Here is a 27122-nt window from a genome sequence, read left to right as displayed (position 1 = left end):
TTGCCTCCTGACTGGTCATCCTACATTCTCTCTTACTCTCCAAAAAATCTGTTTTCCACATAAAAATCTTATTATTTTTTTTTTTAAGTCTGTTCTTCTCCCTGACTAAATTTCTCAGCTGCCGTCCCAACATACTTTGAATATGATTCAGACTCATCACAGCCTACCAGGCTTCATATGTGCTGCTCCCTGCCTTCCTCTGACCTCATTTCCTACCAGTGTCCCCCCACAAGTTTTACATGCCACCCTCACTGACTTTCTTTCTGGAACAGTCCAGGCTGGTCTCTGCACATAACAGAGGTGACCAATCCCTGCTCACATCCCTCAGCTAGGCATTCCATCCCAGTGCCCACCAGCTGACTTCAGCCATGGAATCCTGCTCTGCCCACAAGCCGGACTGGACAGAAGTATCAGGGAGCAGCCCTCACCAGTGGCCGGCAGGTGTTGGAGTACAAATACCCACTCCCTTGTTCCTGGGTGGGATGACCCAGGATCTTGCTTTGCACTGTCTCCCGCAGTGTCCCCTTGGAGGTTGAGTTCCAGTCACCCATGGGGGTGCTGTCCTGATATCCTTTATTTAGTGTTTCCCCCATTCTTGTTTTGTACCCCACTCCCTTACTCATCCCTCCTGCACTTCCCAAATAAATTACTGTCACTTCGATCTTTGTCTCGGGTCTTATTCAGAGGCCAGTGTGTGTAAGCTAAAACACCACATCGGGCCTTGGCCCACTTCACTCCCTGCCTAGAACATTCCACCCCTCCATCTTCATTCCTTTTTTTAAAAATTTTTTTATTGTTATGTTAATCCCCATATATTACATCATTAGTTTTAGATGTAGTGTTCCATGATTCATTGTTTGTGCAAAACACCCAGTGCTCCATGCAGAACGTGCCCTCCTCAATACCCATCACCAGGCTAACCCATCCTCCCACCCCCCTCCCCTCTAGAACCCTCAGTTTGTTTTTCAGAGTCCATTGTCTCTCATGGTTCGTCTACCCCTCCGACTTCCCTCCCTTCATTCTTCCCATCCTGCTACCTTCTTCTTTTTTTTTTCTTAACATATATTGCATTATTTGTTTCAGAGGTACAGATCTGAGATTCAAAAGTCTTGCACAATTCACAGCGCTTACCAGAGCACATATCCTCCCCAGTGTCTATCACCCAGCCACCCCATCCCTCCCACCCCACCCCCCACTCCAGCAACCCTCAGTTTGTTTCCTGAGATTAAGAATTCCTCGTATCAGTGAGGTCATATGATACATGTCTTTCTCTGTTTGACTTATTTTGCTCAGCATAATACCCTCCAGTTCCATCCACGTTGTTGCAAATGGCAAGATCTCATTCCTTTTGATGGCTGCATAATATTCCATTGTATATATATACCACCTCTTCTTTATCCATTCATCTGTCGATGGACATCTTGGCTCTTTCCACAGTTTGGCTATTGTGGACATTGCTGCTATAAACATCGGGGTGCACGTACCCTTTCGGATCCCTACATTTGTATCTTTGGGGTAAATACCCAGTAGTGCAATTGCTGGATCATAGGGTAGCTCTATTTTCAACTTTTTGAGGAACCTCCATACTGTTTTCCAGAGTGGCTGCACCAGCTTACATTCCCACCAACAATGTAGGAGGGTTACCCTTTCTCCAAATCCCCGCCAACATCTGTCGTTTCCTGACTTGTTAATTTTAGCCATTCTGACTGGTGTGAGGTGGTATCTCATTGAGGTTTTTTTTTTTTTTTTTTTTTTAAGATTTTTATTTATTTGTCAGAGAGGGAGAGAGCACAAGCAGGGGGAGCAGCAGAGGGAGAGGGAGAAGGAGGCTCCTCACTGAGCAAGGAGCCTGATGTGGGACTCGATCCCAGGACCCTGGGATCACGACCTGAGCCGAAGGCAGACACTTAACGACTGATCCACCCAGGTGTCCCTCTCATTGAGGTTTTGATTTGAATTTCCCTGATGCCGAGCGATATTGAACACTTTTTCATGTGTCTGTTGGCCATTTGGATGTCTTCTTTGGAAAAATGTCTGTTCATGTCTTCTGCCCATTTCTTGATTGGATTCTTTGTTCTTTGGATGTTGAGTTTGATGAGTTCTTTATAGATTTTGGATACTAGCCCTTTATCTGATATGTCATTTGCAAATATCTTCTTCCATTCTGTCGGTTGTCTTTGGGTTTTGTTGACTGTTTCCTTTGCTGTGCAAAAGCTTTTTATCTTGATGAAATCCCAATAGTTCATTTTTGCCCTTGCTTCCCTTGCCTTTGGCGATGTTTCTAGGAAGAAGTTGCTGAGGCTGAGGTCCAAGAGGTTGCTGCCTGTGTTCTCCTTTAGGATTTTGATGGACTCCTGTCTCATATTGAGGTCTTTCAAGCATTTTGAGTCTATTTTTGTGTGTGGTGTAAGGAAATGGTCCAGTTTCATTCTTCTGCATGTGGCTGTCTGATTTTCCCAACACCATTTGTCAAAGAGACTGTCTTTTTTCCACTGGACATTCTTTCCTGCTTTGTCGAAGATGAGTTGACCATAGAGTTGAGGGTCCATTTCTGGGCTTTCTATTCTGTTTCATTGATCGATGTGCCTGTTTTTGTGCCAGTACCATACTGTCTTGATGATGACAGCTTTGTAATAGAGCTGAAAGTCTGGAATTGTGATGCCGCCAGCTTTGCTTTTCTTTTTCAACATTCCTCTGGTTATGCGGGGTCTTTTCTGGTTCTATACAAATTTTAGGATTATTTGTTCCATTTCTTTGGAAAAAGTGGATGGTATTTTGATGGGGATTGCATTGAATGTGTAGATTGCTCTAGGTAGCATTGACATCTTCACAATATTTGTTCTTCCAATCCATGAGCATGGAACGTTTTTCCATTTCTTTGTGTCTTCCTCAATTTCTTTCATGAGTATTTTATAGTTTTCTGAGTACAGATCCTTTGCCTCTTTGGTTACATTTATTCCTAGGTATCTTAACGTTTTGGGTGCAGTTGTAAATGGGATTGACTCCTTAATTTCTCATTCTTCTGTCTTGTTGTTGGTGTATAGGAATGCCACTGACTTCTGTGCATTGATTTTATATCCTGCCACTTGACTGAATTCCTGTATGAGTTCTAGCAGTTTTGGGGTGGAGTCTTTTGGGTTTTCCACATAAAGTATCATATCATCTGCAAAGAGTGAGAGTTTGACGTCTTCTTTGCCAATTTGGATGCCTTTTATTTCTTTTTGTTGTCTGATTGCTGTGGCTAGGACTTCCAATACTATGTTGAATAGCAGTGGTGATAGTGGACATCCCTCTGCGTTCCTGACCTTAGGGGGAAAGCTCTCAGTTTTTCCCCATTGAGAATAATATTCGCTGTAGGTTTTTCATAGATGGCTTTTATGATATTGAGGTATGTACCCCCTTGCCTATACTCTGAAGAGTTTTGATCAAGAAAGGATGCTGTACTTTGTCAAATGCTTTTTCTGCATCTATTGAGAGGATCCTATGATTCTTGTTCTTTCTTTTGTTAATGTATTGTATCACGTTGATTGATTTGCGGATCTTGAACCAACCTTGCAGCCCAGGGATAAATCCCACTTGGTTGTGGTGAATAATCCTTTTAATGTACTGTTGGATCCTATTGGCTAGTATTTTGGTGAGAATGTTTGCATCCATGTTCATCAGGGATATTGGTCTGTAATTCTCCTTTTTGATGGGGTCTTTGTCTGGTTTGGGGATCAAGGTAATGCTGGCCTCATAAAATGAGTTTGGAAGTTTTCCTTCCGTTTCTATTTTTTGGAACAGTTTCAGAAGAATAGGTATTAATTCTTCTTGAAATGTTCGGTAGAATTCCCCTGGGAAGCCATCTGGCCCTGGGCTTTTGTTTGTTGGGAGATTTCTGATGACTGCTTCAATTTCCTTAGTGGTTATAGGTCTGTTCAGGTTTTCTATTTCTTCCTGGTTCAGTTTTGGTAGTTGATACATCTCTAGGAATGCATCCATTTCTTCCAGGTTATCTAATTTGCTGCCATAGAGTTGCTCATAATATGTTCTTATAATTGTTTGTATTTCTTTGGTGTTGGTTGTGATCTCTCCTCTTTCATTCATGATTTTGTTGATTTGGGTCATTTCTCTTCTCTTTTTGATAAGTCTGGCCAGGGGTTTATCAATCTTGTTAATTCTTTCAAAGAACCAGCTCCTAGTTTTGTTGATCTGTTCTACTGTTCTTTTAGTTTCTGTTTATTGATTTCTGCTCTGATCTTTATTATTTCTCTTCTCCTGCTGGGTTTAGGCTTTATTTGCTGTTCTTTCTCCAGCTCCTTTAGGTGTAGGGTTAGGTTGTGTACTTGAGACTTTCTTGTTTCTTGAGAAAGGCTTGTATTGCTATATACTTTCCTCTTAGGACTGCCTTTGCTGCATCCCAAAGATTTTGAACAGTTGTGTTTTCATTTTCATTGGTTTCCATGAATTTTTTTTAATTCTTCTTTAATTTCCTGGTTGACCCATTCATTCTTCAGTAGGATGCTCTTTAGCCTCCATGTATTGGAGTTCTTTCCGACTTTCCTCTTGTGATTGAGTTCTATTTCAAAGCATTGTGGTCTGAAAATAGGCAGGGAATGATCCCAATCTTTTGGTACCGGTTGAGACCTGATTTATGACCTAGGATGTGATCTATTCTGGGTAATGTTCCATGGGCACTAGAGAAGAATGTGTATTCTGTTGCTTTGGGATGGAATGTTCTGAATATGTCTGTGAAGTCCATTTGGTCCAGTGTGTCATTTTAAGTCTTTATTTCCTTGTTGATCTTTTGCTTAGATGATCTGTCCATTTTAGTGAGGGGGGTGTTAAAGTCCCCCACTATTATTGTATTGTTGTCGATGTGTTTCTTTGCTTTTGTTATTAATTGCCTTATATAATTGGCTGTTCCCATGTTAGGGGCATAGATATTTACAATTGTTAGATCTTCTTGTTGGATAGACCCTTTAAGTAGGATATAGTGTCCTTCCTCATCTCTTATTACAGTCTTTGGTTTAAAATCTAATTTGTCTGATATAAGGATTGCCACCCCAGCTTTCTTTTGGTGTCCATTAGCATGGTAAATGGTTTTCCACCCCCTCACTTTCAATCTGGGGGTGTCTTTGCGTCTAAAATGAGCCTCTTGCAGACAGCATATCGATGGGTCTTGTTTTTTTTTTTTAAAAAAAAGATTTTATTTATTTGACAGAGAGAGCACGAGCAGAGGGAGAAAGAGGGAGAAGCAGGTTCCCTGCTGAGCAAGGAGCCCGATGTGGGACTCGATCCCAGGACCCTGGGATCATGACCTGGGCCGAAGGCAGCCGCTTAACCGACTGAGCCACCCAGGCATCCCGATGGGTCTTGTTTTTTAATCCAATCTGATAGCCTGTGTCTTCTGACTGGGGCATTTAGCCCATTTACATTCAGGGTAACTATTGAAAGATAGGAATTTAGTGCCATTGTATTGCCTGTAAGGTGACTGTTACTGTATATTGTCTGTGTTCCTTTCTGGTCTATGTTGCTTTTAGGCTCTCTCTTTGCTTAGAGGACCCCTTTCAAGATTTCTTGTAGGGCTGGTTTCATGTTTGCAAATTCCTTTAGTTTTTGTTTGTCCTGGAAGCTTTTTATCTCTCCTTCAATTTTCAATGACAGCCTAGCTGGATAGAGTATTCTTGGCTGCATATTTTTCTCATTTAGTGCTCTGAATATATCCTGCCAGTCCTTTCTAGCCTGCCAGGTCTCTGTGGATAGGTCTGTTGCCAATCTAATGTTTCTACCACTGTAGGTTACATATCTCTTCTCCCGAGCTGCTTTCAGGATTTTCTCTTTGTCTCTGAGACTCATAAGTTTTACTATTAGATGTTGGGGTGTTGACCTATTTTTATTGATTTTGAGAGGGGTTCTCTGTGCTTCCTGGATTTTGATGCCTGTTTCTTTCCCCAAATTAGGGAAGTTCTCTGCTATAATTTGCTCCATTATACCTTCTGCCCCTCTCTCTCTTTCTTCTTCTTCTGGGATCCCAATTATTCTAATGTTGTTTCATCTTATGGTATCGCTTATCTCTCGAATTCTGCCCTCGTGATCCAGTAGTTGTTTATCTCTCTTTTTCTCAGCTTCTTTATTTTCCATCATTTCATCTTCTATATTACTGATTCTCTCTTCTGCCTCATTTTTCCTAGCAGTTAGCGCCCCCATATTTGTTTGCAACTCATTAATAGCCTTTTTGATTTCTACTTGGTTAGATTTTAGTTCTTTTACTTCTCCAGAAAGGGTTTCTCTAATAACTTCCATGCTTTTTTCAAGCCCAGCTAGTATCTTTAAAGTGATTATTCTGAACTCTAGATCTGACATCGTACTAATGTCCATATTGAGTAGGTCCCTGGCAGTCGGTACTACCTTTTGTTCTTTTTGTTGAGGTGATTTTTTCCATCTTGTCATTTTGTCCAGAGGAGAATAGATTAATGAGAGAACAAAAGGCTAGCAGGGTAACAACGTCCCCAGAAAATATACTCTAAACAAATCAGAAAAGACCTGAAGCAGTGAGAAAAGAAAGGGAAAGAGAGAAAAAAGAAAAAGAAAAAAAAAAGAAGAAGAAAAAGATAAAGATAAAAACAAACAAAAACAGAACAAAACAAAACAAAACAAAACCAGAATGTGATCAAATATGATCAGGCTGGTGCATAGATCAGTGCCACACACTAGATTTTGGGTGTATTTTGGTCTGTTAGAAGAAAGTACCTCCCAAAATTTTAAAGAAAGAAAAACTTATATATGTACAAAAATAAGGGTTGATATGATGAAGGGATGGAATATGACTGTAAAGATGGAAATTATAAAAAATTTTATAAAAGGAATTGATACAAAGTTGTTTGAAAAAAGAAAGAAGAGGAGTTAAAAAAAAGAAAAGAAAAAAAAAGGGAGAGAATGTGATCAGGCAGGGGAGTAGAAAAAAACCATACACTAGAGATTTAGCGTATATTTTGATCTGTTAGAAGAAACTAGCTCAGAATTTTAAAGAGAGAACAACTTATATATATGTGCCAAAAATATGGGTAACTACTATGAAGGGATAGAATATGCCTCTAAAAATAAAAAATAATGTTTTTTAAAAAAGGGATTGATAAGATGTTTGTTGAAAAAGGGAAAAAGAAAAAAAAAACAGTTAAAAAAATTAACTTTGAAAGACTAAAGAATCATGGTAAAAAAGCCATGAATTCTATATGCAGTAGTCCCCTAGCGCTGGAGTTCTGCCGTTCTCATTGATCAGTAAACTTGGTCTTGGCCGGCTGTTCTCGCTGATCTTCTGGGGAGGGGCCTGTTGCCGTGGTTTCCAAATGTCTCTGCCGGAGGCGGAATTGCCCCGCCCTTGCCCCCTCCCGGCTAAGTAATCTGCTCGGGTTTGCTCTCCGGGGCTTTTGTTCCCTGCGAGCTTTCCGTACAGCTTTGGAGGCGGAGAGTGAAAATGGCGGCCTCCCAATCTCCCCCCCGGAGGAGCCGAGAACTCGGGGCCCCGCTCCTCAGTGAGCCCCCAGAGAAAAGCCGTCAGTCACTCCCGTCTCCTCGGTCTCCAGCCGCACTCCGTGCTCACCCGGCCTGTGACTGCGTGTTTCTATCTCTGGTACCCGATTTGGTGTGGAGTCTCCAAACCCAGCAGATCCCTGTGGTGCACTCCCGTGCCGCTCCTCCCGGGGGAGGAAGGTGAGTCTCCCCGGATCAGCCGCTTTTTGGGTCCCTGCTGGAGTAGCAGGGGCCCTGGGCTCCGCCTCTGCAGCTGGCTTCCCTGCTCCGATACCTGGGAGCTCTGCCGCACTCAGGCACCCCCGGTCTTTCTGTGACCCCGAGGGTCCTGAGACCACACTGTCCTGGAGGGTTACACCCCCCGCTTAGCCACCAGAGTGACGTCCCTCGGCGGAGCAGACTTTTAAAAGTTCCGATTTTGTGCTCCGTGGTTCTATCACTTGCCAGAAGCGGCCGACGGAGGCCCCTCCCCCGCCGTCTATCCCAAATATCACCTCAGATTCACTTCTCTGCACGTCCTACCTTCCAGAAAGTGGTCGCTTTTCTGTTCAGAGAGTTGTTCCTCTTCTTTTCTTTGATCTCCTGTTGAGTTTGTAGGTGTTCACAGTGGTTTGATCCCTATCCAGCTGAATTCCTGAGAGGAGACGAAATCCAGGTCTCCTACTTTTCCGCCATCTTGCTCCGCCCCTCTTCATCTTCATTTCTTCTTGTCATTCAGGTCTCAGCCCAAATGCCAATCCTGTAGTCCCCCTCTAGTCATGTGGCTTTGTTGTGTTTCTTCAGTGACTTATCCTATTTGAAGTTATCTTGTTTATATAATGAGCCTTGAAGATGATGTCTCTGTCGCAGGGGGTTAGCTCTACAAGGGCAAGTGCCTGTGTATCCTGGTTGTGTCTCCTGGTTCCCAGGACATTGGAGAGCATCTGACACATAGTAGGCATCCTTTAAAGATTTGTTGACTTGGTTAATGAGTGTTTTTTGGTGGGAGGGATGTCAGTGACTGCATCAGGAGTAAGATTTACAGTAGCTGTTTGAGTATATGAATTTATAATTCACCCAGGAATTGCTGGCATGTAAATGGACATTGCGATTGTGAGTGGTTGGTTCTCTTTTGTGGGCTTAATCTGCTTTCAGCTACTTTAAAGTGTTCACAATTGCTCTGCTAATTACAAATCTTGATAAACTCTCCGTTAAAGCATATCTTCTAAGAACCTCCAGCCCAATAATACTGTTAGAAGGAATTATGTATGGTTGAAAGTAGGAAACCACATTTATTTAATAAGTCTTAAATTCAGCTTGCCTTTCCGATGATGTACTTGAATTCGCAAAGCCACACCACACTTACCTGCTTTGCTTCGAGACACAGGTCAGATGTTAGTAGGGGCTAGCCCCAGGACATACAGAGGTGGGGGACCACAAAGAATGCTCTGTGTGCAGTTCTTTGGAGAAAACTCATCTTCTTATGTGCCTTGACCCATCCCATGTTCACCTGTCATGAAGCTGCTTTGACATGGACCACCCAGGGTCCTCCCCCCGACTTTGCTGAGGGCATTCAGGTGGAGGCAAGCATATGTGTGTTATTAATCTCTATGTGCCTTGAATTCCTTGTCTATAAAATAGATTTATAATAACAATTCCATACCTTGTTGTGAGGCTCAAAGTTGCACATGGCGTGAGGGACCAAGCAAGCCACAAATCGCTGTGAACGTATAAAGACTGTTGTGACAGGTAGTCACTGCTTCCTGCTTAGAGACAGTCCCGTGTACATGAGACATGTCTCAGTGGTCAGGCTGTCACTCTTTGGCCCCATGAAATGACCGGAATATGGAAGAATGCAAAACTCAGGTGTCTCAGGGTTGGGTTGCAGCATTGTGGAAAAGGCAGGATTTTTAGATGCCTGGAAGTCCGTGCAGCAGGACCATGACCTGAGAAAGCTAGGGCTGTGGGGAGGGCCTTGGAGCTGGGGAGTGAGTGTGCGCGTGTGCACATTTTCGTATGCCTCTGAGAGCACTGTGGGCCTGAGTGATAAGACTGAGGTTTTGGGCTCGGTTCCATAAGGTTCAAGTCTCTGGCTCCATTTAGGTGTGGGCCAGCTCACTAGGTCATCTCCATGTTTGTTAGCAGTACCGTGTGCACTGTGTTGAGTCAGGAGCTCAGAGCCTAGACAAGAAGGCGGGCTTGGGAACGGATGAGTTACGTTATCAGGCAGTATGTGGAAGCACAGGGAGGGACACGTGGTGCCTGGGATCCAGAGCAGTGGAGGGCTTGGGAGGAAGGGAGAAGGTCTCGCAGAGCAGGTATTTTTGAACAAGAGCGGACACTGACCAGGGGGTGAAACAGGCAAAGGCTACTCCCTTAGAGAGAGGCTCATGTGCAAAGACCAGCATGTGGAATCCAGGCTGGAGACATAGAGTGTATATACAGGACTATAGGTGGTGTAGTCATGGCCAGATCAGGAGGGATGTTACAGGGTAAGCTAAGCTGTTTGGATAGCACCCAGGGGTGAGTCTCTGCCAAGAGGAGCTGCAAAGTATTGGTTCAGAATTGGAACCACACTGCCTGTGTGATGACTAGCTGAGTAATCCTGGGCAGTTCCTCTGTGCCTCAGTTTCCTTATCTGTGAAATGGGGTATTGCCCCCTACTTCCAGGGCTTTGACGAACATTAAACAAGCTAACACGTGTGGAATGCTTAGAGTAGTGCCTGGCACACAATAAAGATAGCTGTGAACTCTGTCATTCCTTGGAGGACTAGGGCACATCAAGATTAAGGGATGAAGAGAGAGCAAGGAGTCTCTAACCAAGTTCAGAGGAAAACCTCCTGAAGCCAGGGCAAGAGGAAGTTTCCGAAGGGTCAACAGGTTCAAGGGTACCGGGAGGTCAGGCAAGGCAAAGCCAAGGGTGCCTTGGACTTAGCAGCAAGCAGGTTACCGGTGACTTTGGCCACTTCGGTTTTGGTGATGTCATAGGGTCAGAGTCCAGTGTGCAGTATGAGAAAAGGTAGGCGGGGAGGAACCTGAGCCAGGGGTGAATCATTTCACTGTTTGGCTGGGGAGAGATGCAAGCAAGGCGCAGCAGTAGTAGAAGCATGGGAGGGTTGGTAGCCCTCTGTTTTGCCAAACACCCATTCTACCCCACCATTGTCTGCTGTGAGGCTCATGACCTCTGGTCAGCTAAGCAGGGGGAAGATTAGGATCCACAACTTCTAAATAAAGACACTTACGTAGGCAGAGATCAAGAGTGGCAGAGCTGGGACAAAAGCCAGGCTACTCATTTCTTCTTCCTTTTCAAGATGCTGGTGAGATTGTGTGCAAGAGAATAGGCCAGAGGGCATGGGGTGCTTAGCACCATCTACCTGCTTTATCACCCCTGGATCTCAAAGGACCCATCCGCTGACAGTGGGCAGAGGAAGGTCCTGACAGATTCCTTTCACTAGCACCTAACACATGCTGGGCACCCAACGTGTTCCATCTGAACGAATCACATCCTATCTGGGTAGGAGAAGACTTTGTTGAGATTTTCAGCTCTGGCTGGAAAGGGTGGGCAGCATGGACCTCAGATCGGCAGAAGAACACTGTCAATTTCTCCCATCTGCCCCTTCTCTGAACTCCCTCCTCCGCCATGGTAGATCTGGTGGGCCGGCAGCAGCTCTGGTCTTTGGCTCTGCTGCAGGGGAGTTGGGGGGCATGACTTGAAGGTGATGTGTCACTTGGAGCATGCTGGTGGGAACTGAAATGCATGCTTCTGGCTCATTTGGGAAATGTCTTTATGTTGAGAACTTTGGAACAATAAAACCATAATGATGTGATTTTGGAAAGTCACCTTCCAAACCAGGGTAGAGGAGACCCAGAGTGGGCTAGAGGAGATTCCAGGGAGTAAACCAACAGATGCCCAATCAACATGAAGCAGAAACATGCCCAGAAGGCTGATGGGGGCAGGGCAGCCTCATGGCATACTTCCCGTGCGGTCTCTGCGGTGGCCATCTTGCCATGCTCAGTTTTTGAACAAGGATCCCTAATTTTGCACTGGCCCCTGCAAATGATGTGACCTATCCTGGCCACAGGCACAGGTGGTGGGACACACAGAGACTGCGGACTTGGGCAGGCTCTGGCAGACAGCAGCCCTGACTGAACTTGGCTCCTGAAATTCACCCGCCTCTGACAAAGCTCAGCGAGCCAGCGGTGGTTGAGAAACAGAACTTGGCCAGTTTAGAATCACCTCTTCAGAGCAGCTGTGAAGGTGCCTGAGACAAAGCAAGTGGGGAGGGAGGAAACCTAGAGGGTTCTCAGAAACCACGATAGATGAGCCGGACTCTGTGCTGGGGGCCTTTGCACACGGGTCCATATTAACCTCCTAAGACAGAGGCGCCATGAACCCAGTTTCAGCGATGATGACTGAGAGCTTCAAGAAGATGATTAGAATTGACTGGGTGCTATTAATTGGTAACCTGGATAAAATGCAGTGGTCTGGACCCCATGTCCAGTGCTCCTTCCACAACAGTAGAGGATTGAGGTGGAGGCCAGAGACCTGGATGTCCTAGCTCTGCTGGCTAGCATATCCAAGCCATGGCTCCCGTTCTGAGGGATGAGGGGTCTGAGCTCAGTGCACAGTCTGTATTTGGTTTGGAGTCCTCGGGAGCCCAGGCGGGCAGACCTGGTGATGGAAGCATCCCTGGGGGAGGGCCAGCTCAGAGCGGAGCCCTGGAGCCAGGCCGGAGGAACACAGACAAGAGGGCATCTTTGCCTAGGCCGGCCTGGGCTCGCAGGGCTTCAGGAACAGGATGCACTGGGAATTGGGCTGTGGGCTGTGGTGGGGCCCAGGCTGTCCACCTGCCACCATGGGAAGGGGAGAGGTCCCCAGGGGGCTATCCCAGCAGTCTGTCAGTGTGTCACCTGAATCACAAGTGGTACTGTTGATTTTGGTGGGCATATTGTAGGGTCATATTGCTGCCACTTCCTGCCTGTGTCTTTGCTCTGCAGGGTGGAAATGCTGGGGCATTTTTTCCACCACTCCCTGCAAAGTTGGCACCATGCCCTGGCCTCCAGGTGCCCCAGGCTTTCCAGCATCGTAGGGGCCCTGATCATGCCCACCTTTTCTCTCTGGCCACAGCACAGCTCTTTGAACATGAGCACAAAGCCAGAAAAGCACAGAGGAAGAGCCAGACCTGGGAGTTAAGAGGTGGGGCTGTCTTCAGGGCTCTTTCACTGGGTCCTCATGTGACAACTCACTCTTCCTTTAGGGACCTCCAGATCCTCATCCATAATGTGAGATGACCCACCCCAATTCTTCCTAGGGGGTTTTCCTGCTCTGTGGGGTTTGGGGCCCACAGGGAGAAGGATGAAAGGGCTGGTGTTCTGCTGGGTGCCGGCTATCTGTTGTGTGCATCTGGCCCCTGCCAACTCCTTGAATACTCACCAGGACTTTGCAAGGTGGATATTTCTGATTCAGGGCCAAACAGCTCAGGAAGAACAAAACCGAGTCTATTAACACATTTGGAATCCAAGCCCAGGTCTTGCCTTCCAGGCTCCTTTGAGCTTCTGACTTCTGGGTGCTTTCTAAGTTCCAAAGGGATTATTTTAAATGCGGCCCGTTGCTCCTAGGGCAGGAGGAGGGAGTGGTGTGGCTCAGGGCCTAGCATCAGCCCTATGTGGCTCTGCTGTCCTTGATCCTCAGCAGAAGGGGAAGGGTGACCCCCCAGCAGTCCACCTCAGTGTAATAGGTCTGATCCAAGGACCAGTTCCACTGGGGATGGATGAGGAGGCTGTTTGGGGCATGGGCAGGAGTCTGCACGGACTTAGAGACTCAGAGTCATTAAATGTCAAGCCAGCGAGGGTCTCAGTGGGCCTCCAGGCTAGGGGCTTCAGATGGAGTGAAGTGGTGGGGCTGGCTTATCTGGGGATCCTCCAACTGCCCTGGGTTCAGAATAGCCTCCCCCACCCCCCCAGAGAGGGGTTCTAGCATGTGTCTTTTGATAAAAGCTTCCCAAATGATCCATTATGAATCTCATCTCTGGGGAAAGAGTCCCTGATTTAGGCCCACATTCTCACTTTTTAGGTGAGGAAATGGAGGTCCAGAGAGAGGCAGTGACCTGCCCAAGGTCCCACAGAAAATGAGCAGCAGGGCCCAGAGACCTCATATCCTGATTTTCACACGGAGCCCCACCTCCTCACCGTCACCCCTTCTGGACTCGTTCAAACCTCCAGTCCTCCTGCCTTTTCCCACTCATTGTGTCCTTCAGCCTCTAACAAAAACCCTCTGGCCAAACCACGAATCTGGCTGCACCCCTGTACTGAGCAAAAGATTGCTTGGGATGCTCTCCTGCCAATAGACTCAAGTCCCCAGGCCTGAGTCTCATAAACAGGATCTTGGGAAACTTGTCAGGTGGTCCTCCCACCTTCCCTTCCAGCCATTTCCTGCAGCCTACACACTTGCCCCCACGCTCTGGAGACACCAGCCCACACAGTGGCTACCAACGTGCTGTGAAGCAACTGTTCATTTGTTCTTAAGAAGTATGTCACATCTATTTTCACGCAAGCCTATTACAGGTATCATTATTACCCCGATTTAGATGTGAGGCTCGAGGTGGGGCAACCAGGAGAAGTCAGTCATCCCAGCAGTGCACAGAGTGGGGCTGGGGAGGCCGGAAGCCAGGCGTCTCCCCAGAGCTCACTCCACCCTGTCCACCCCTGCCCAGCAAATGCTACCTTCATCCTCCCTGCCCCAGTCGGAATGCTACCCTGCGCCCCACCCCCCTACCAGGACTGGGCGTGCACAGCCTCTGGCCTGCACATGGTGACAGTCCTGGCTCATCTGTGCCACTTGCTGGTTTTTGGGTCACTTTCCCTCTTTCTAGACTCCGGCTCTTGTAGTCAGGTCTCCTCTCAAACCTGACTGCCTGCATAGGAGCGGACAGCGCAGGCCCTCGGAAGATGTCTGCTGAGTGAAAGAGTGAATGAATGAACGAATGAATGCCTAAGGAACAGAGAGCTGGCCCCAGGATCGGTGCCCATCACCACACTCAGAAACTGCAAACAGCCTGATGTCCATCCCCGGGTGCCAGGCAGGAGAGCCAGCACATGGTCGTACCAATGAGCACAGGATTTGGGCCAGGGTTCCCATCCGCATCTGTCACGTGCTACCGGCCTGATTCCTGGAAGGCCCAGGGCTTCTATGTCTCATCTGTGGCACGGGGACAACCACAGTGATAAGACCCCTCCTTCCTCCTTCAGCAAACAGTCACTGGACACCCACCCTGGGTTTGGGCACTGGGGCATGAAATGTGGAGACCACGGTGGAGGGACTCCTGCCCTCTGGGAGCTTCCAGACCAGGCAGGTGTGGGGACCCCAGGCAGTGAGAGGAGTGTGAGCTGCCCGCCAGGAGGAGTGAGCTCAGCTTGCCCTGGGAGCTCAGGTGGGACCACTGTGGGATGGAATAGGGAGCCCAGGCAGCAGGGCGGTGAAGTCCCAGGGCATGTGCTGAACGGTGACAGGGTCCCGTGGCTAGAGCTCTGTGGGCCACATCAGGCAGGACTTCGTAAGCCACCCCGAGATGTCTGTACCTTGCCCCGGCACAGTGGGGCTAGCTGGTGTCAGCTCCGTAGTTCAACAGCTGTGGACGCACATGGAAAAACCGGTGACGGTCCCTGCGGTGATTCTTCGGGCACCCCGGGTTTGCCTGTGGCTCTGAGAGAAGTTTGATGTCTCCTTTATGTGGTCCCTGAGAACCAGATAAGAGAGGCCCCCCGAAAAGAACGAAAGTGCTGGATGTTAGAGAGAAATAGGGGATGAAGAGACCCAGGCAGAGGGAGAGAAGTGTGGAAAATATCAGATAAGGGGGCACCTGGGTGGCTCAGTTGGTTAAGCGTCTGCCTTCGGCTCAGGTCATGATCCCAGGGTCCTGGGATCGAGCCCCGCATCGGGCTCCCTGCTCAGTGGGGAGCCTGCTTCTCCCTCTGCCTGCCGCTCCCCCTGCTTGTGCGCTCTCTCTCTCTCTGTCAAATAAATAAAAAAATAAAATCTTAAAAAAAGAAAAAGAAAATACCAGATAAGGCTTTGAACTCCAAGGTGTTTGGGTGCTGGGGGCCGTGCTGTGGGCTGGCCTCCTGCTTGCAGGAGGATCCAGGGCCAGTGCAGGGCTGGGGGCTGGAGAGTGGGCTCTGCTCACGTGGCAACCCCAGAAAGCTTGCCTGGGTGTCAGGCAGCACCAGGTAGAAGGGAAAGGGACCAGGAAGCAGTTCTGGGTGGGGAGGTGGTGGCCGCGCCCAGGTCATGGGGTGAAGCCTCAGAAAATGCGTCTCCTTTGGAGCACTTCCAACCTGCCCTAATTCTCAATGCCTGCCTCCCCGAGCAAGCTGTACGCCCCACGAGGGCAGGGCCAGTGTCTGCCTCGTGCCCTCTGTATCCCCAGGCACTAGGGCTTAGCAGGTGCCTCACAGTGATTTTTGAATGATTCAAGTTTCTTTCCTTTTCCTCTCCCCTCCCTCCCTTTCTCCTTCTTCTTCTCCCTCCCTTCCTTTCTTCCTCCCCTGTTCCAAGACCAGGTGAGAAATTTCATGCAATCCTTCAAATAGCACAAAGCTGGGTTAAGGTGTTGGGAGCTTGTCTTCAAAATAATGGGGGGAGTTTGTACCCATAGAGCTGGCAGCAGATTTCATAATGATGGAACTAAAGCTCAGGAGTGTTAAGTGCCTTGCCCAAGGTCACACAGCTAACAAGAGGTAGGGCTGAGATCTGACCCAGTTATCTTAGAATCCATAACATGCTTCCTCCCTAAGTGAGGGAACTTAAAAGACTTGGCCCCTGAGATGGACTAAGCTGGGATAGGATTTCTGCAGCTGTGCTTCTGGGCAGAGGACTCGTCCCCATGGGCTTCTGTGTCCTGGGGGTTGGTAAAGATCAAGCTGAAGTGTAACTGGAGAGCGAGCAGGCAGGGCCAGGTTCCAGTCCATTCAAGGCCACTCTTGGGCACCCCTGGAGGAAATGATCTTGAGATGGATCCACACCGGCTGAGCTCTGTCTGGTCTCTAACCATCCTCAGTCAGTGGGCAACTACTTCGTAAAAGAGAACCTTCTTACAAGCACTTGCCAGTTTTCAAACCTCTCACTAAGGAGAGGGTTATAGTGGGCTAGAATAACTGGTTCAGTGTTTGGGCTGAGGATTCCTCATCTATCATTCCCTCCCATGCCACCGTGCCCCATCTTGGGCAAGTGCAAACGTGTTTTACTGAGTTAAGACTTGGTGCTCGCTTTTGTGCAGGCCTATAGCAGAGGACGTCCAGTTGGGGTGCGGGTATTACCCCTGTGGAGCCCGAGGTGTCTGCCATCAGAGCCTCCAGCTGGCCTGCCCAGTGTGAGGGGAATGACTAACTCTTTCTGTTCCTCTTTTCCTGTCCTGGGCTCAAAGGGGCCACAGTGAGGGAGAGAAAGAAAAGTAAGTTTCTGGAGGGGCAACCCCGTCCCTTTCATGAGTGGCCCAGGCAACATGCCTGGGAGGAAGGGAAGACCAAGGAATTTCCTGGGTGACCAGTTGCTTCTCTCCGTGTCCCAAGTGAGTCTGAAAGCCCTAGGGTTACATGGTCACAGTCAGCACCTGTATCTCCCTTCTCCCCCCGAGACCTGCGGAAATGATGGTAAAGGAATACAAATGCGCCAGTCTGCAAGGACAAGGAGACTCACAGAGCAGAAACAGCGGGTAGTGATTTCTAGGACTGGCGGTACTTTATGGGAGGCAGACAGCAGCCGGAGGGATGCATGGGAACTGGGGCAGAGCAGCGCATAGCTGTGGTCCTTGCTGGGCGTGTGTTCTCAGAGGTGGCCACGTGTGGAGCTCACATGATCAGATGGCCTCAGCATCCACCGTCCCATCTCCGAGACAAATTCTCAGTACGCCCTTGGGCAAGTCCGTTTCTTCTTTCCAAGTCTCCTTTTTTCCCATCTGTAATATGGAGAGACCATACTGGACACGTGATTCTTCTGGTGCCAGAATTTCCTGGAGTTTTTTTCCCCTCAACATGTATAGGCACACAAGTTTTGATTCTGATTCTGAAATGGGGCCAGGACATTTACCTTTTTTCAAAGGCTCTCCCAGGAAGCTTCAAAAGCCCCTCTTGCCGATGGTCTTTGAGGGCCCGTTCAACTCTGACACGTCGGGACTCCCCCCTCACCCCACCCAGGTGTTAGTTTGGAGAATACACTGGGGCTGGGGTGGGCAGGTGGCAGGGATAGAAGACTTTCAGGTGGGAGGTCCAGGCACGGGGGGCTTCAAAGGAGGCTGAGTGCCCGTCTGCTGGAGACAGCAGAAGGCTCGATATGGGGACAGCGGCATTTGAAGAGAGTAGAAAGCCCACGAAGGGGGACAGGGAAGACAGGGCCTGGAGGCCACCGTGGGAGCATCATCCTAGCAGTAAGAAAGCCGGTGGCATGTTCAGGGCCCTGCAAATATTCAGACTTGGAGACAGACAGAGCATGAAGAACCACGAATGTCCAGGTGACACCTTGGGTGTCATCCAGTTGGCGATGGGAGCCATGCAGACCCTCGAGCCAGAGAGTGCGTGATCAAAGAGATCAGCCTCGCCAGCTCTCTATGGTTACATCATGCCTCACGATTTTCATACACGCGTTCCGCCCAGCCACCTTTTCTGGAGCACCTACTAAAACGCTCTTCATACCAAGCACGGCTCACAATGTCTCCAGGACTCGGCCGCTTCAGAGCTATACAGGCACCCCCTTTCCTGCCATTTCCCCACCCAACTCACTCTCCTGACCCCACGATCCGGCTCCACCTGGCATCTCCGAAGGAGCGTGCTCCTTCCATGCCTCCCTGCCCATACGCAAGCCCCTTCTGGTGGCCTGCCCCTTCCCACTTCAGCCCTTCTGCAGGAGGCTCTGCTTGGAGCGCATTCCTGAGGGAGGCCTCTCTGATGCTCCTGGGCAGCTCCTGGTCCTCCCCTGGCCCCTCCAGATGGCACATCTGCTGCTGACCTTACACGGTGTGGCTTTTACTTGTGAATCTGTGAATCAAAAAGTCAGCGGCTTGAGGTCAGGCACTGCCTATTGATGGTAGCTGTCTTTCCTGGGGCCCACTGAGGACCCGGAGCAGAGCAAGCTGCTGAGAAGCATTGAGTAACTGAAAAAAATAGAAATAGCAATGATCTGGCCTGGGCCTTGACCTAGCAAATCTCACTGAACTCATTGCGGTATCTCTTTGGGACATGTGTCACTCTTTCCATCTTGCCGGGCATATGTGACTGGGGATATGGGAGTTTGGGCAACCGCTGATCTGCAGACCTGGGATTCAACCCAGGTATGCCTCAGCCCTGGTCCTCCTGTTCCCCGGGGTTCGGGGCCAGCAGCTCCAGCCCAGGATGGAAACACGTGGGGTCAGAGAAGCCACACAACTTCCTCTCCCTCACCTCTCTCCACTTCCCACTCAGCTGGGACAACTCCTACTCATTTTCTCAAGATCCTTATCTGCTCCTGCACTCGGGGAAGTTTCCCCATCCCTCTCATACCACCCAGGAGAGGTGGGGGGTGGGGGAAGGAGTGTTCCATGTGGTCACTGGGCTTGAGTAAGTATCTCTCCTCCCTGTGACTTCCCCACCTCTGCACCAGGGCCTGGGAAACCCCACTCAGGTCTTCAAATAAAAGGTCCGGGCACTGCGGGATTGGCCAGGGACGAGCTCTTAGCTTCACCAGACACATCGAGACCACTGCCAAGAGGTGTGAGCCACACTGTGCAGGATGAAGCTCGTCACCATGGCCCTGGCGTGCATGCTGCTGGCTGGGATGTGGCTTCAAGACGTGGAAGGCAGGAGCAGTGAGTGTGGCTGGAGTCACTTTGCTCCTCTGGGGGGTGGGGGGCAGACACCCAGGCAGGCACTCTGGGCTTATGGGCAGGGCTCGCCTTGAACTCAATGCCTCTGTCTCTCCTCCTCTGGGAAGAGTTCCTAGTAAAAAGGGTGAATGGAGAACTTGGATGGGATGGGACCAGGTGTCTGGGTGAGCACAACATCTGAGCTGCTAGCTTCAGCAAAAGGAAACCCTGCCTCATCCAGGGAGCTCTGAGGCTCTTTAAGCCAAATTGGGAGGCCTGTGGTGCAGAGGAGGGACTGGGTCTTGCTTGCACCCAGTAACAGATAACAGGGAGATCCTGAAGTCAGGACCGGGCACTGTTAGGCAAGTGTTGGGTCAGTGACTTGGCCAAGTCACTTTACCTCTCCAACTGTGCATTCCCTGTTGGTAAAATGGGATTGATAATGCTGGACCTCAGGGCTCTTGAGAGAGGACTGACCTCTCTCTCCAGGCACATGGTACCTGCTAAGAACTCCAGGCACATGAAAGACGTTGTGCAAACAATAAAACTAGAAGCAAGGAACCAGGATTGGAATTTGAGTCTCTTGGGGATGGGGTGTGGGAGAGAGTGTGCAAACCTGCACAGTGGGGGTGGGAGCCCGGACAGAGCTACGGGCCTGGGTAGAGGGCATTCTAGAGAGAGGGTGGGAAGCCTCTTAATTCCTGGAAGCTCTTTCCTTGTCATTCTATCAGTTGGAACTCCTTGAGCAATTCCTAATCTGGCCCCCAAACCATGGCCCATGGTTGTCCTGCACGCACCAGACTCACTGGGCCCACCGAGTATGGGGTCCAGAGCCCTTGAACACAAATATTGGGCCAGAATTGTGCACTCATGGTGGGATGTCAGAACTGGAAGCACCTTTAGAAACCAGTCCAAAAAGTCCTATTTGACAGACAGGAAGTCTGGGGCCCAGGCAAGGGCTCATCCTGATCAAAGCCACACAGCTGGTTTGTGGGGAGCTGGGATCTGAACCCCAGTGTTCCGACCCTCTGCCTATATAAGTGACTAAGTGACACTGGGCTGGATGTGGTCCCCAAGCCTGGGCCTGTCCCCAGAAGGGTTTTTGGTTTTTTTTAAACCACTTGGATGAGAGGAATGAAGTCCAGGTTAAGAAACAGATGCAAACCATTTTTGTGCTTCTCTTCTAGTGCATGTGTCATCCTCCAACTGTTGTTTCGTCTTTGTGGAGAGAAAGATTCCCCAGCGGATAATCCAGTGTTATAAACGCACCAGCTCCACCTGCTCCCGCAGGAGTCTAATGTGAGTTGTTCCTACCCTGGTCAGGAATTCCTGACTCCCTCCTCCGGAGAGCGGAAACCATCCTGCCTGGAATTAGAATGGCAGACGCTAGATGGCGCTGTTCCACCAGATTCAGGTTTCTAAACCTGGAGTGAGGCCTCCAAAATCTGGGTGCAGAGCTCAGCATGGGCGCTAGGGGGAGCGCCGCGCTTCTTAGCGGGCGCCAGGAGGGATGCCCCCCTACGCTCCTGCAGTGACTTGTGTTTCTCGCAACCCCAAGGTGCCAAGTATTATATCCTAATATTTTATGCCCAGAAGCAGTAATTGCTTAAAAGCTCTAGGAATTACTGCTGGGGTGTTCCTCCCAGTGTGCATGCCACAGGTCTCCCGCAATGACTTCATTTTAAAAGCCCAGAGCGAGTAGCTTGGGGGCACCCCAGAGCGGGGGATGGGACTTGTGTGTGGCACCCCAGGGGGCAAATCCTGTGACTCAGCTCCTCCTTTGTTCTTTGCCCACAGAATCAAGCTGAGGGGCGGCAGAGAGACATGTGTCTTGGAGACAGCCTCATGGGTTAAACATCATTTAAAAACTATGAAACCATGCCCGCTAAAGTAAATGTGGGAAGATTTCTTTCCATCCTGGACTCCGAAGATGGCGTGGCTTCACCTGTCCCCCCAACCCCCCACCCCACACCAGTCCTTCTGCCCAGCTTTGCCAGGTCACGGAGGGTCTGCTCAGTCCTGATAAGCTATGTTGTTGCACTTTATATATTTAAATGTTAGAATCTTCGATCCCTGCCTCTCTGGGCTTCTTGGATCCCACAGGTATTTCAGGGTATAAGCTTGATTGGCAGTAAGAAGCTGGGGCCAGGGGCAGGTGGAGGGGAGCAGGGAGACATGTTGAAACTGATGCCCAAAGAACTGACTTCTTTTCCAAAAGAGCCAATAAATGGCTTACACTTCTCAGCTGACTGACTTTGTCTTTAGGGGTTGGGATGAACGTTGAGTCAGGACCATGATAGAGATTCTCTGTTTCCCCTGGCAGCAGGGGAAGGCATGGTGAAGCAGAAAGTGGGAACCCAGAGTTGGGGTTCCAGAAGCCACAGCTGCCCTAGCTAGAGGGGATCTTGTGAGGTCATCCATCTGTAAGATGTTGCTAGCCCCATTTTATAGATGAGGTGCCTGATGGTTGGCGAGAGACAGAGATGGGCCTGAGGTTACAGAGTGAGTCAGGGTCCGATCTGGTGTTAGAGCCCAGGGCTCCTGCTTTCGGGGTGAGAACTCTCTCCTGTGTCCCAAGCTGCCCAGTGACTGCCTGATACAGCAGGAGGGAAGGGACCCTCTGTCTACTGGGCAGATCCTGCAGAGCCAGTTAGCAGGACCTCCTCTTGTCCAGGAATGAGCGGATCCTAGGTCTTGCAGAGATGCCAGCCCAGCTCATGTGCAGGAGGGAGGCAATCTTGGGGAGAGAAGGAGAACCTTTCGCCAACATCTGGGAAGCAGAGACCCCGCCCCTGTGGGCCCCCAGGGAGTATAGCAAGAGAGGGAAGTGACTTGTGGATTGCCAGAATCTCAGGATCAGCCCCCTTTTGAGGGCCGGCTCGGTGGCTTTGGGGTTGTGCTCTGTGCTGAGAGAGGTGTCCCTCCTTCCCCCAGCATTGCACGTGTCACAGGTCTGGTCCATTCTTCTTCAACTGCCTCCTCCCTTCCGCCCCCCACGACCCCCCTGCTTCCTTCTCCTCCCTATTGCTGGGGCCACTGTGGAGCAGTGAGCTGCACTCAGCTCTCTCTTGCCAACTCCATCCTGCCCACGGCCACAGGCCACTTTGCCTGGCCTGCCACTGCCCTCCACCCTCCGAAGGTCCCTCCCTCCTGCCCTCAGAACTGACTCCAAACTCTGCACCTTGCTATTCCAAGTCCTCTACAACCACACCTCCAGCTTTCTTTCTAAAGCACTCTACCTTTTCTGTTCCAGAACTTAAACTCCAACCATAGGGGATATTTCCTCCAGGCCCTCCCCTGTCCTTTCCAACTTGAGCCTCCTCTAGAAGAATCTTTGCTATGACTGAGCTCTGGTATCCTCCAGGGTCGATGCTAACAAGGACCGGGTCATCTTGTTTTTCCCCTGGATCATTCCAAGGACCACTTGGAGTGGGGAGGCATGGGGGCAGAGACCAGTTAGAAGCTGATGCTAGGGGTTGGAGTCATTATTCTAGAACGTGCTAGGCTGCTGAGTCGGGCCCTCTGCGACAGTCAGATAAGCCCAGCTCAGCCACCAACCACCACGAGGTCCTTCCCACAGCCAGCCCCCTCTGTCAGCCACCTGCCCCCACCTTGGAGCGCCCCCTACTGGTTGGAAGTTACCCTCCCCCAAGAAAACACCACGATGAGAGATTTTAAACATGGTGTACTTTCTGCAAAAAGTCAACAATCTTACGAATGGCATTCTCCTTTCTGTAATAACATATTTAGCTGCACCTTGCATTCACAAGGCCCTCTCCTCCCCGGATTGCAGTAGCCCTTCATCTCCATGATTTGTAGGCACATGCATCAGCCAGGGAGTTAGGCAGGAGACAGACCCGCTGCCTGCAGCTTAAAAGGAATGGAACCCCGGCTGATGACAGGAAGCAACTGGCTCAAGGCCTTGCTTTAAAAAAAAGATCCCCAGTATTCAAAATAAGCCCCAAACCAGCAACAATTCAAATAACATTAAATATTACTTAAGACATAGTACATTTTTTGCATCACAAAACAGCACACTATTTGAAACTACAGTAAAATTAGTCCAGGGTCTAGCTGGGGAAGCTGGAGGAGAATAAACAGTCATTCGATTCTCATACTTGGATTGGTCTTAGTGTGGCTTGAAGAGTTCAAGTCCTCAGGGTATGAGGTTTTTGATCGAGGTGTTTCACATAATCCTGGACCCACTTCTCCTTTGGGTCAGCGCAGATAGCCTTGGCCAATTTCGTACTGAAGCTATGGATGAAAGAGGGCTGCACAGTTAGGTGGAAATCAGTGTTTTACCCAAGAGATGCCTCACTGGACTCTCAAACCTGCCTAGTCCACTCACTACAGGGGAGGTATCCTCTGTAGGGTGGGACAGGAGGAAGTTGGGGTATGGAAAGAAGGGGACTCTGGAAGCAGTCACTTTTCTCGGAGGCCCTGGAGAAGCTGGCCTGGCCTCGGCCAAAGCAACGTTGAGACTGTGAGCTAGCGCCCATTCAGGGAGCAGGTGGAGGACCCGGCCCTCTCCAGGCCTGTTTATGATGCAATCATAGTCTGGTAAAATCTTATCCCCCAAGTATAAGATCCCAAAGTGGTCTGATGCCTGTCTTCTGGGATGGAACTTTGGATCAGGGGACGTGGGAATGGGGTGTGGTCAGGTAGGGGGTGAGCAGGGTTTTTCTACCTACATGACAGCTTCCCGGGGACAGTGGCTGCTGGTGATTCGATAGCTCTCCAGCTTCCGCAAGGGGATCTTCTTATTGTTAAATATGAAACAGCAAGTGAATAGGGCACTGAGTGCATCTAGAAATAAGGTCAGAGACAAAGCCTTCTAGGAGGCGCTGGGTTTTTATCAGCTTGAATACAGCAGGAAGTGCCTGTAGGGAAAGGAAAGGAAAGAGGTCGATGTGGATCTTATCCACCTCAGGTCCAGCACTCCTGGCCCAGAGTCCTGAGACGGGGGGAGAACTAGAACATCTCAGCTGCACAGTGAGGTTGCATCGTTGCTGACCGGGGCAGGCCAGTGGGACAGGTCCTGGCTCCAGTGCTCCAGATGCAGTATTTGGGAAGCTCAACCAGGGTCAAAGAAGAGGCCCTGGGTTTGGAGCAAGCGGCTTAGGTTTTCCTCTGGCTCTGCAATGGCTGGAGGTGGGTGGGTAGGACCCCTCCTGCACCCAACTTGGCTTTCAGCTTCCTGTCTTTAAAATTAGACGTTTAAGTGAAGCTCTGAGGACTCCCACTGCTCGGATAGGCTCAGAAGTGGGGCACTTCAGCTTCAGGCTTTCTAGAAGGAGAAGAAAACAAAAAGGAGGAGAGAGAACGGGAAGGAGGGAGGGAAGGGCTTACCCGGCTGGGCGAGCACCTGGGGGCTGAAGGCGGTGGCTGCAAGCAGCAGATACAGAAGCACTGTGGAGACCTTCATGTCGGCGGGGAGTGGGGAGACTGGGCGTGAGCGAGAGCTGGGGGTGTCTGGGCCCGTCAGCTTCTCTGCAACACGAGTGGCTCTGCCAGCCTTTTAGAGGAAGCAGAGAGGGTGGGAGCTCCCAGAGGGACGTTTGCCTGGGAAGGGTCATGGTCAAGTTAAGATGCAGGGCACTCCTGAATGTGCTGAGCTGGAGGTTGGCTACCCGAGTTTTCCAGGAATTTCAAGCAGGAAGCTGCGGGCTGCTGCAGGGCAGGCACGGTTTCCTTCAGCTGCCCAGGCCACAGAGAGGAAGCCAGAGCACAGATGTGCCACCATTGGCCATGGGAGAGATCCGCGGAGCTGTCCCGTGGGTTGCTTTCTCCACAACCAGAGAAAGAGCGCTGCACGAGGGCTTTACATGGGCGATGTGTTTGGTCCTGACCGGGTATATCCCGTTATCATCATGCCCATTCACAGATGAAGACGCTGAGGCACGGGGACCTGAGGTCACTGGTCCAAAGCCTTGTGGGAAGTGAGTGGCGGTGCCAGAAGAGAAAGCTGGTCTGTCTATATACAATCACCACGGCCTTTCCCACTGTCTTGGGTGCGGAAGACTTTCTCCGAGCAGTTTTATGTGGCAGGGTCATACCTGAGACGAATCAAAGCCTGCTTCTAAAGGCAGGGGCTCCTCTTGTCACATCTTTGTGTCCCCTTCTGCCACTCAGGCCCAGAGGGCTATGGTTTGAAGCCCAATGATTTGTCCAGGCCCTTGTTTTCTGGAAGAACCATGGAGTTTCTAGAGCTCCTGCCAGGAAGGAAGTTGCAGGGTAGAGCAGAGTGGGCTCTTTGCTTCTGTGCCTGCCACCCCTCCCCCCTGCATGTAGCTGAGCTGGAGCTTGGGGTGGGCGTCCCCATGGGCCGGGTGGGAGGGGGGCAGCTTTGGACTGCAGGATACCACCTGGCAGGACACTTGGCCTGAGCGGTCCATTCCATGCTCCCTCCCGGCTCCCAGACTTTGCTTATTATGCTTTACACCTGCCTGGAATCGTTTTCCCTCGGCTTTCTAGTCTAGTGGGTCTTTCCCCTCTAGCAAAACAAGTCCGGTGAGGGTAAAAGCACAGAAATAAAAAGCTAGGATTAGTGAAACAGAAAATCATATGCACTAGAAAGGATGGATGGATGCCCAAAGTCAGTTCTTGGACAAGCCTCTAATGCTCTCCCGAGACTGACCACGGAAAAAAGCAAAAAGCACAGATTGTCACAGCAGGACAAAGGAAGAGGGTGTCGCCACAGAGCCCATGGACTCCAGAAGGAAAATTGGACGCTTATGCCAATAAATTTAATTTAGATGAAATGGATGATTTCCTAAAAAATATAACTTACCAGACTGCCAAAGAAAAATGAAAAAAAAAAAAGAGTAATTCTAAAACTACTGAAAAAATGGAATCAGTCATTGAAAATCCTCCCACAAAACATCCTCTGGCTCCAAAGGCTTTAATAGCTAGTTCCTTCAAGCATTCCAAAAATGAATAATTTCAGTCTTACACAATTTGTTCCCGAGAAAATCAAAAGTGTGCACTCCAACTCATGTTATGAGTCTTACGTAACTTTGACACAAACACTTGTCAAGAGTGACATGAGAAAGGAAACTTGTCCCTCCGGACACACATTCCATTCTTGTCCATCCTCTTCTCTGGCCCAGGAAGCCAACCTGTGTGGATTGGATCAGCTGGACTGCAGGTCTTCTGGCTTCAGCTTGGGCTTGGGCACTAGGGAGCTCCTCGAGGTGTGGGAGAGAGAGAAGAGTAAGGTGAGGGGCTGTGGGCCTCAGCCTGGATGCAGCTTCCAACCAATGGCTTTCATTTCTCTCTGGGGGGCAAGGTGGGGAGGGTATCCCCCGTCCTTTCGTCCTTGGGTCTAGGGGCAGTCCCCACATTGTTACTAGCCTCAGAGTACTAAAACACCCCTTTGGTTTCTCCACACTCAGCCCACATCTTGCTAAACAACCTCTTTATCAATCCGTTCCCAGATCATTCAAATTTAAGTGTAATCTATTCTTTACTAGGACCCTGACTGGCATAGGTTTGGGTCCAGGACCAGAAGCTGCTCCTGGAAATTGTCCTTCTACATGGGATTCTGGGATTGGGTTGCTCATCTATTTTAGAAGCACCATAAAAGCATCTGTTGGCATCATGATTACTTAAAGCGTCACAGGTAGTTGTGTGGCTGACTGTGTTCTAACAAGCCCGCAGGTGATTCTGCTGTGCACTCAAGTTTGAGATCCACGGAGTTACAGCATATCCCATGGCCATCTCTGATCTATAGCGACGTCACCAGAGAACCCTGACAAAGGACCTGTCTGTGGGCCTTCCCGGGGAGTGCAGTTAGTGGAT

General features: G+C 49.7%; 2 protein-coding genes across 3 annotated transcripts; one reads left to right on the top strand and one right to left on the bottom strand.

Annotated features, from left to right (window-relative positions):
* Positions 1-7271: 7271 nt before the first annotated feature.
* On the top strand, positions 7272-21612 carry CCL1 (C-C motif chemokine ligand 1). 2 transcript variants are annotated; one of them, XR_010408393.1, is made up of 3 exons: positions 7272-7692; positions 20510-20621; positions 21120-21143. XR_010408393.1 is itself a non-coding variant. In XM_045888126.1 (3 exons), the coding sequence occupies exons 1-3, from the start codon at positions 19250-19252 to the stop codon at positions 21214-21216; spliced, it is 285 nt and encodes a 94-aa protein (XP_045744082.1). In that variant the 5' UTR covers positions 19218-19249; the 3' UTR covers positions 21217-21612. The 2 variants fall into 2 exon arrangements, 1 of the variants encoding a protein (XP_045744082.1); XM_045888126.1 differs by lacking the exon at positions 7272-7692 and adding an exon at positions 19218-19325 and having other exon boundaries at positions 21120-21612.
* Positions 21613-22990: 1378 nt separating this feature from the next.
* On the bottom strand, positions 22991-24747 carry LOC123853551 (C-C motif chemokine 13-like). The gene is made up of 3 exons (XM_045888127.2): positions 24672-24747; positions 24014-24128; positions 22991-23576 (listed from the first exon to the last, which is right to left on the bottom strand). The coding sequence occupies exons 1-3, from the start codon at positions 24745-24747 to the stop codon at positions 23471-23473; spliced, it is 297 nt and encodes a 98-aa protein (XP_045744083.1). The 3' UTR covers positions 22991-23470.
* Between the last annotated feature and the right edge of the window lie 2375 nt (positions 24748-27122).

This window comes from Mirounga angustirostris, unplaced genomic scaffold (assembly GCF_029215605.1).
Source record: "Mirounga angustirostris isolate CCGP_5_RB_7025 unplaced genomic scaffold, mMirAng1.0.hap1 SCAF_17, whole genome shotgun sequence".
In the NCBI taxonomy this organism is placed as follows: Eukaryota; Metazoa; Chordata; class Mammalia; order Carnivora; family Phocidae; genus Mirounga; species Mirounga angustirostris.
Note: the sequence above shows the minus strand (reverse complement) of the source record. Positions and strands in the feature narration are given on the sequence as shown.

What these genes read in the sequence shown, in the direction of transcription:
- CCL1 (XM_045888126.1), top strand. Translation starts at nt 19,250, where the DNA reads ATGAAGCTCGTCACCATGGCCCTGGCGTGCATGCTGCTGGCTGGGATG. An exon ending in AGACGTGGAAGGCAGGAGCA is followed by an intron (nt 19,326 to 20,509) that starts GTGAGTGTGGCT and finishes CTTCTCTTCTAG; the next exon opens with TGCATGTGTCATCCTCCAAC. An exon ending in TGCTCCCGCAGGAGTCTAAT is followed by an intron (nt 20,622 to 21,119) that starts GTGAGTTGTTCC and finishes CTTTGCCCACAG; the next exon opens with AATCAAGCTGAGGGGCGGCA.
- LOC123853551 (XM_045888127.2), bottom strand. Translation starts at nt 24,747, where the DNA reads ATGAAGGTCTCCACAGTGCTTCTGTATCTGCTGCTTGCAGCCACCGCC. An exon ending in CCAGGTGCTCGCCCAGCCGG is followed by an intron (nt 24,129 to 24,671) that starts GTAAGCCCTTCC and finishes CCTTATTTCTAG; the next exon opens with ATGCACTCAGTGCCCTATTC. An exon ending in TGTCCCCGGGAAGCTGTCAT is followed by an intron (nt 23,577 to 24,013) that starts GTAGGTAGAAAA and finishes TTTCATCCATAG; the next exon opens with CTTCAGTACGAAATTGGCCA.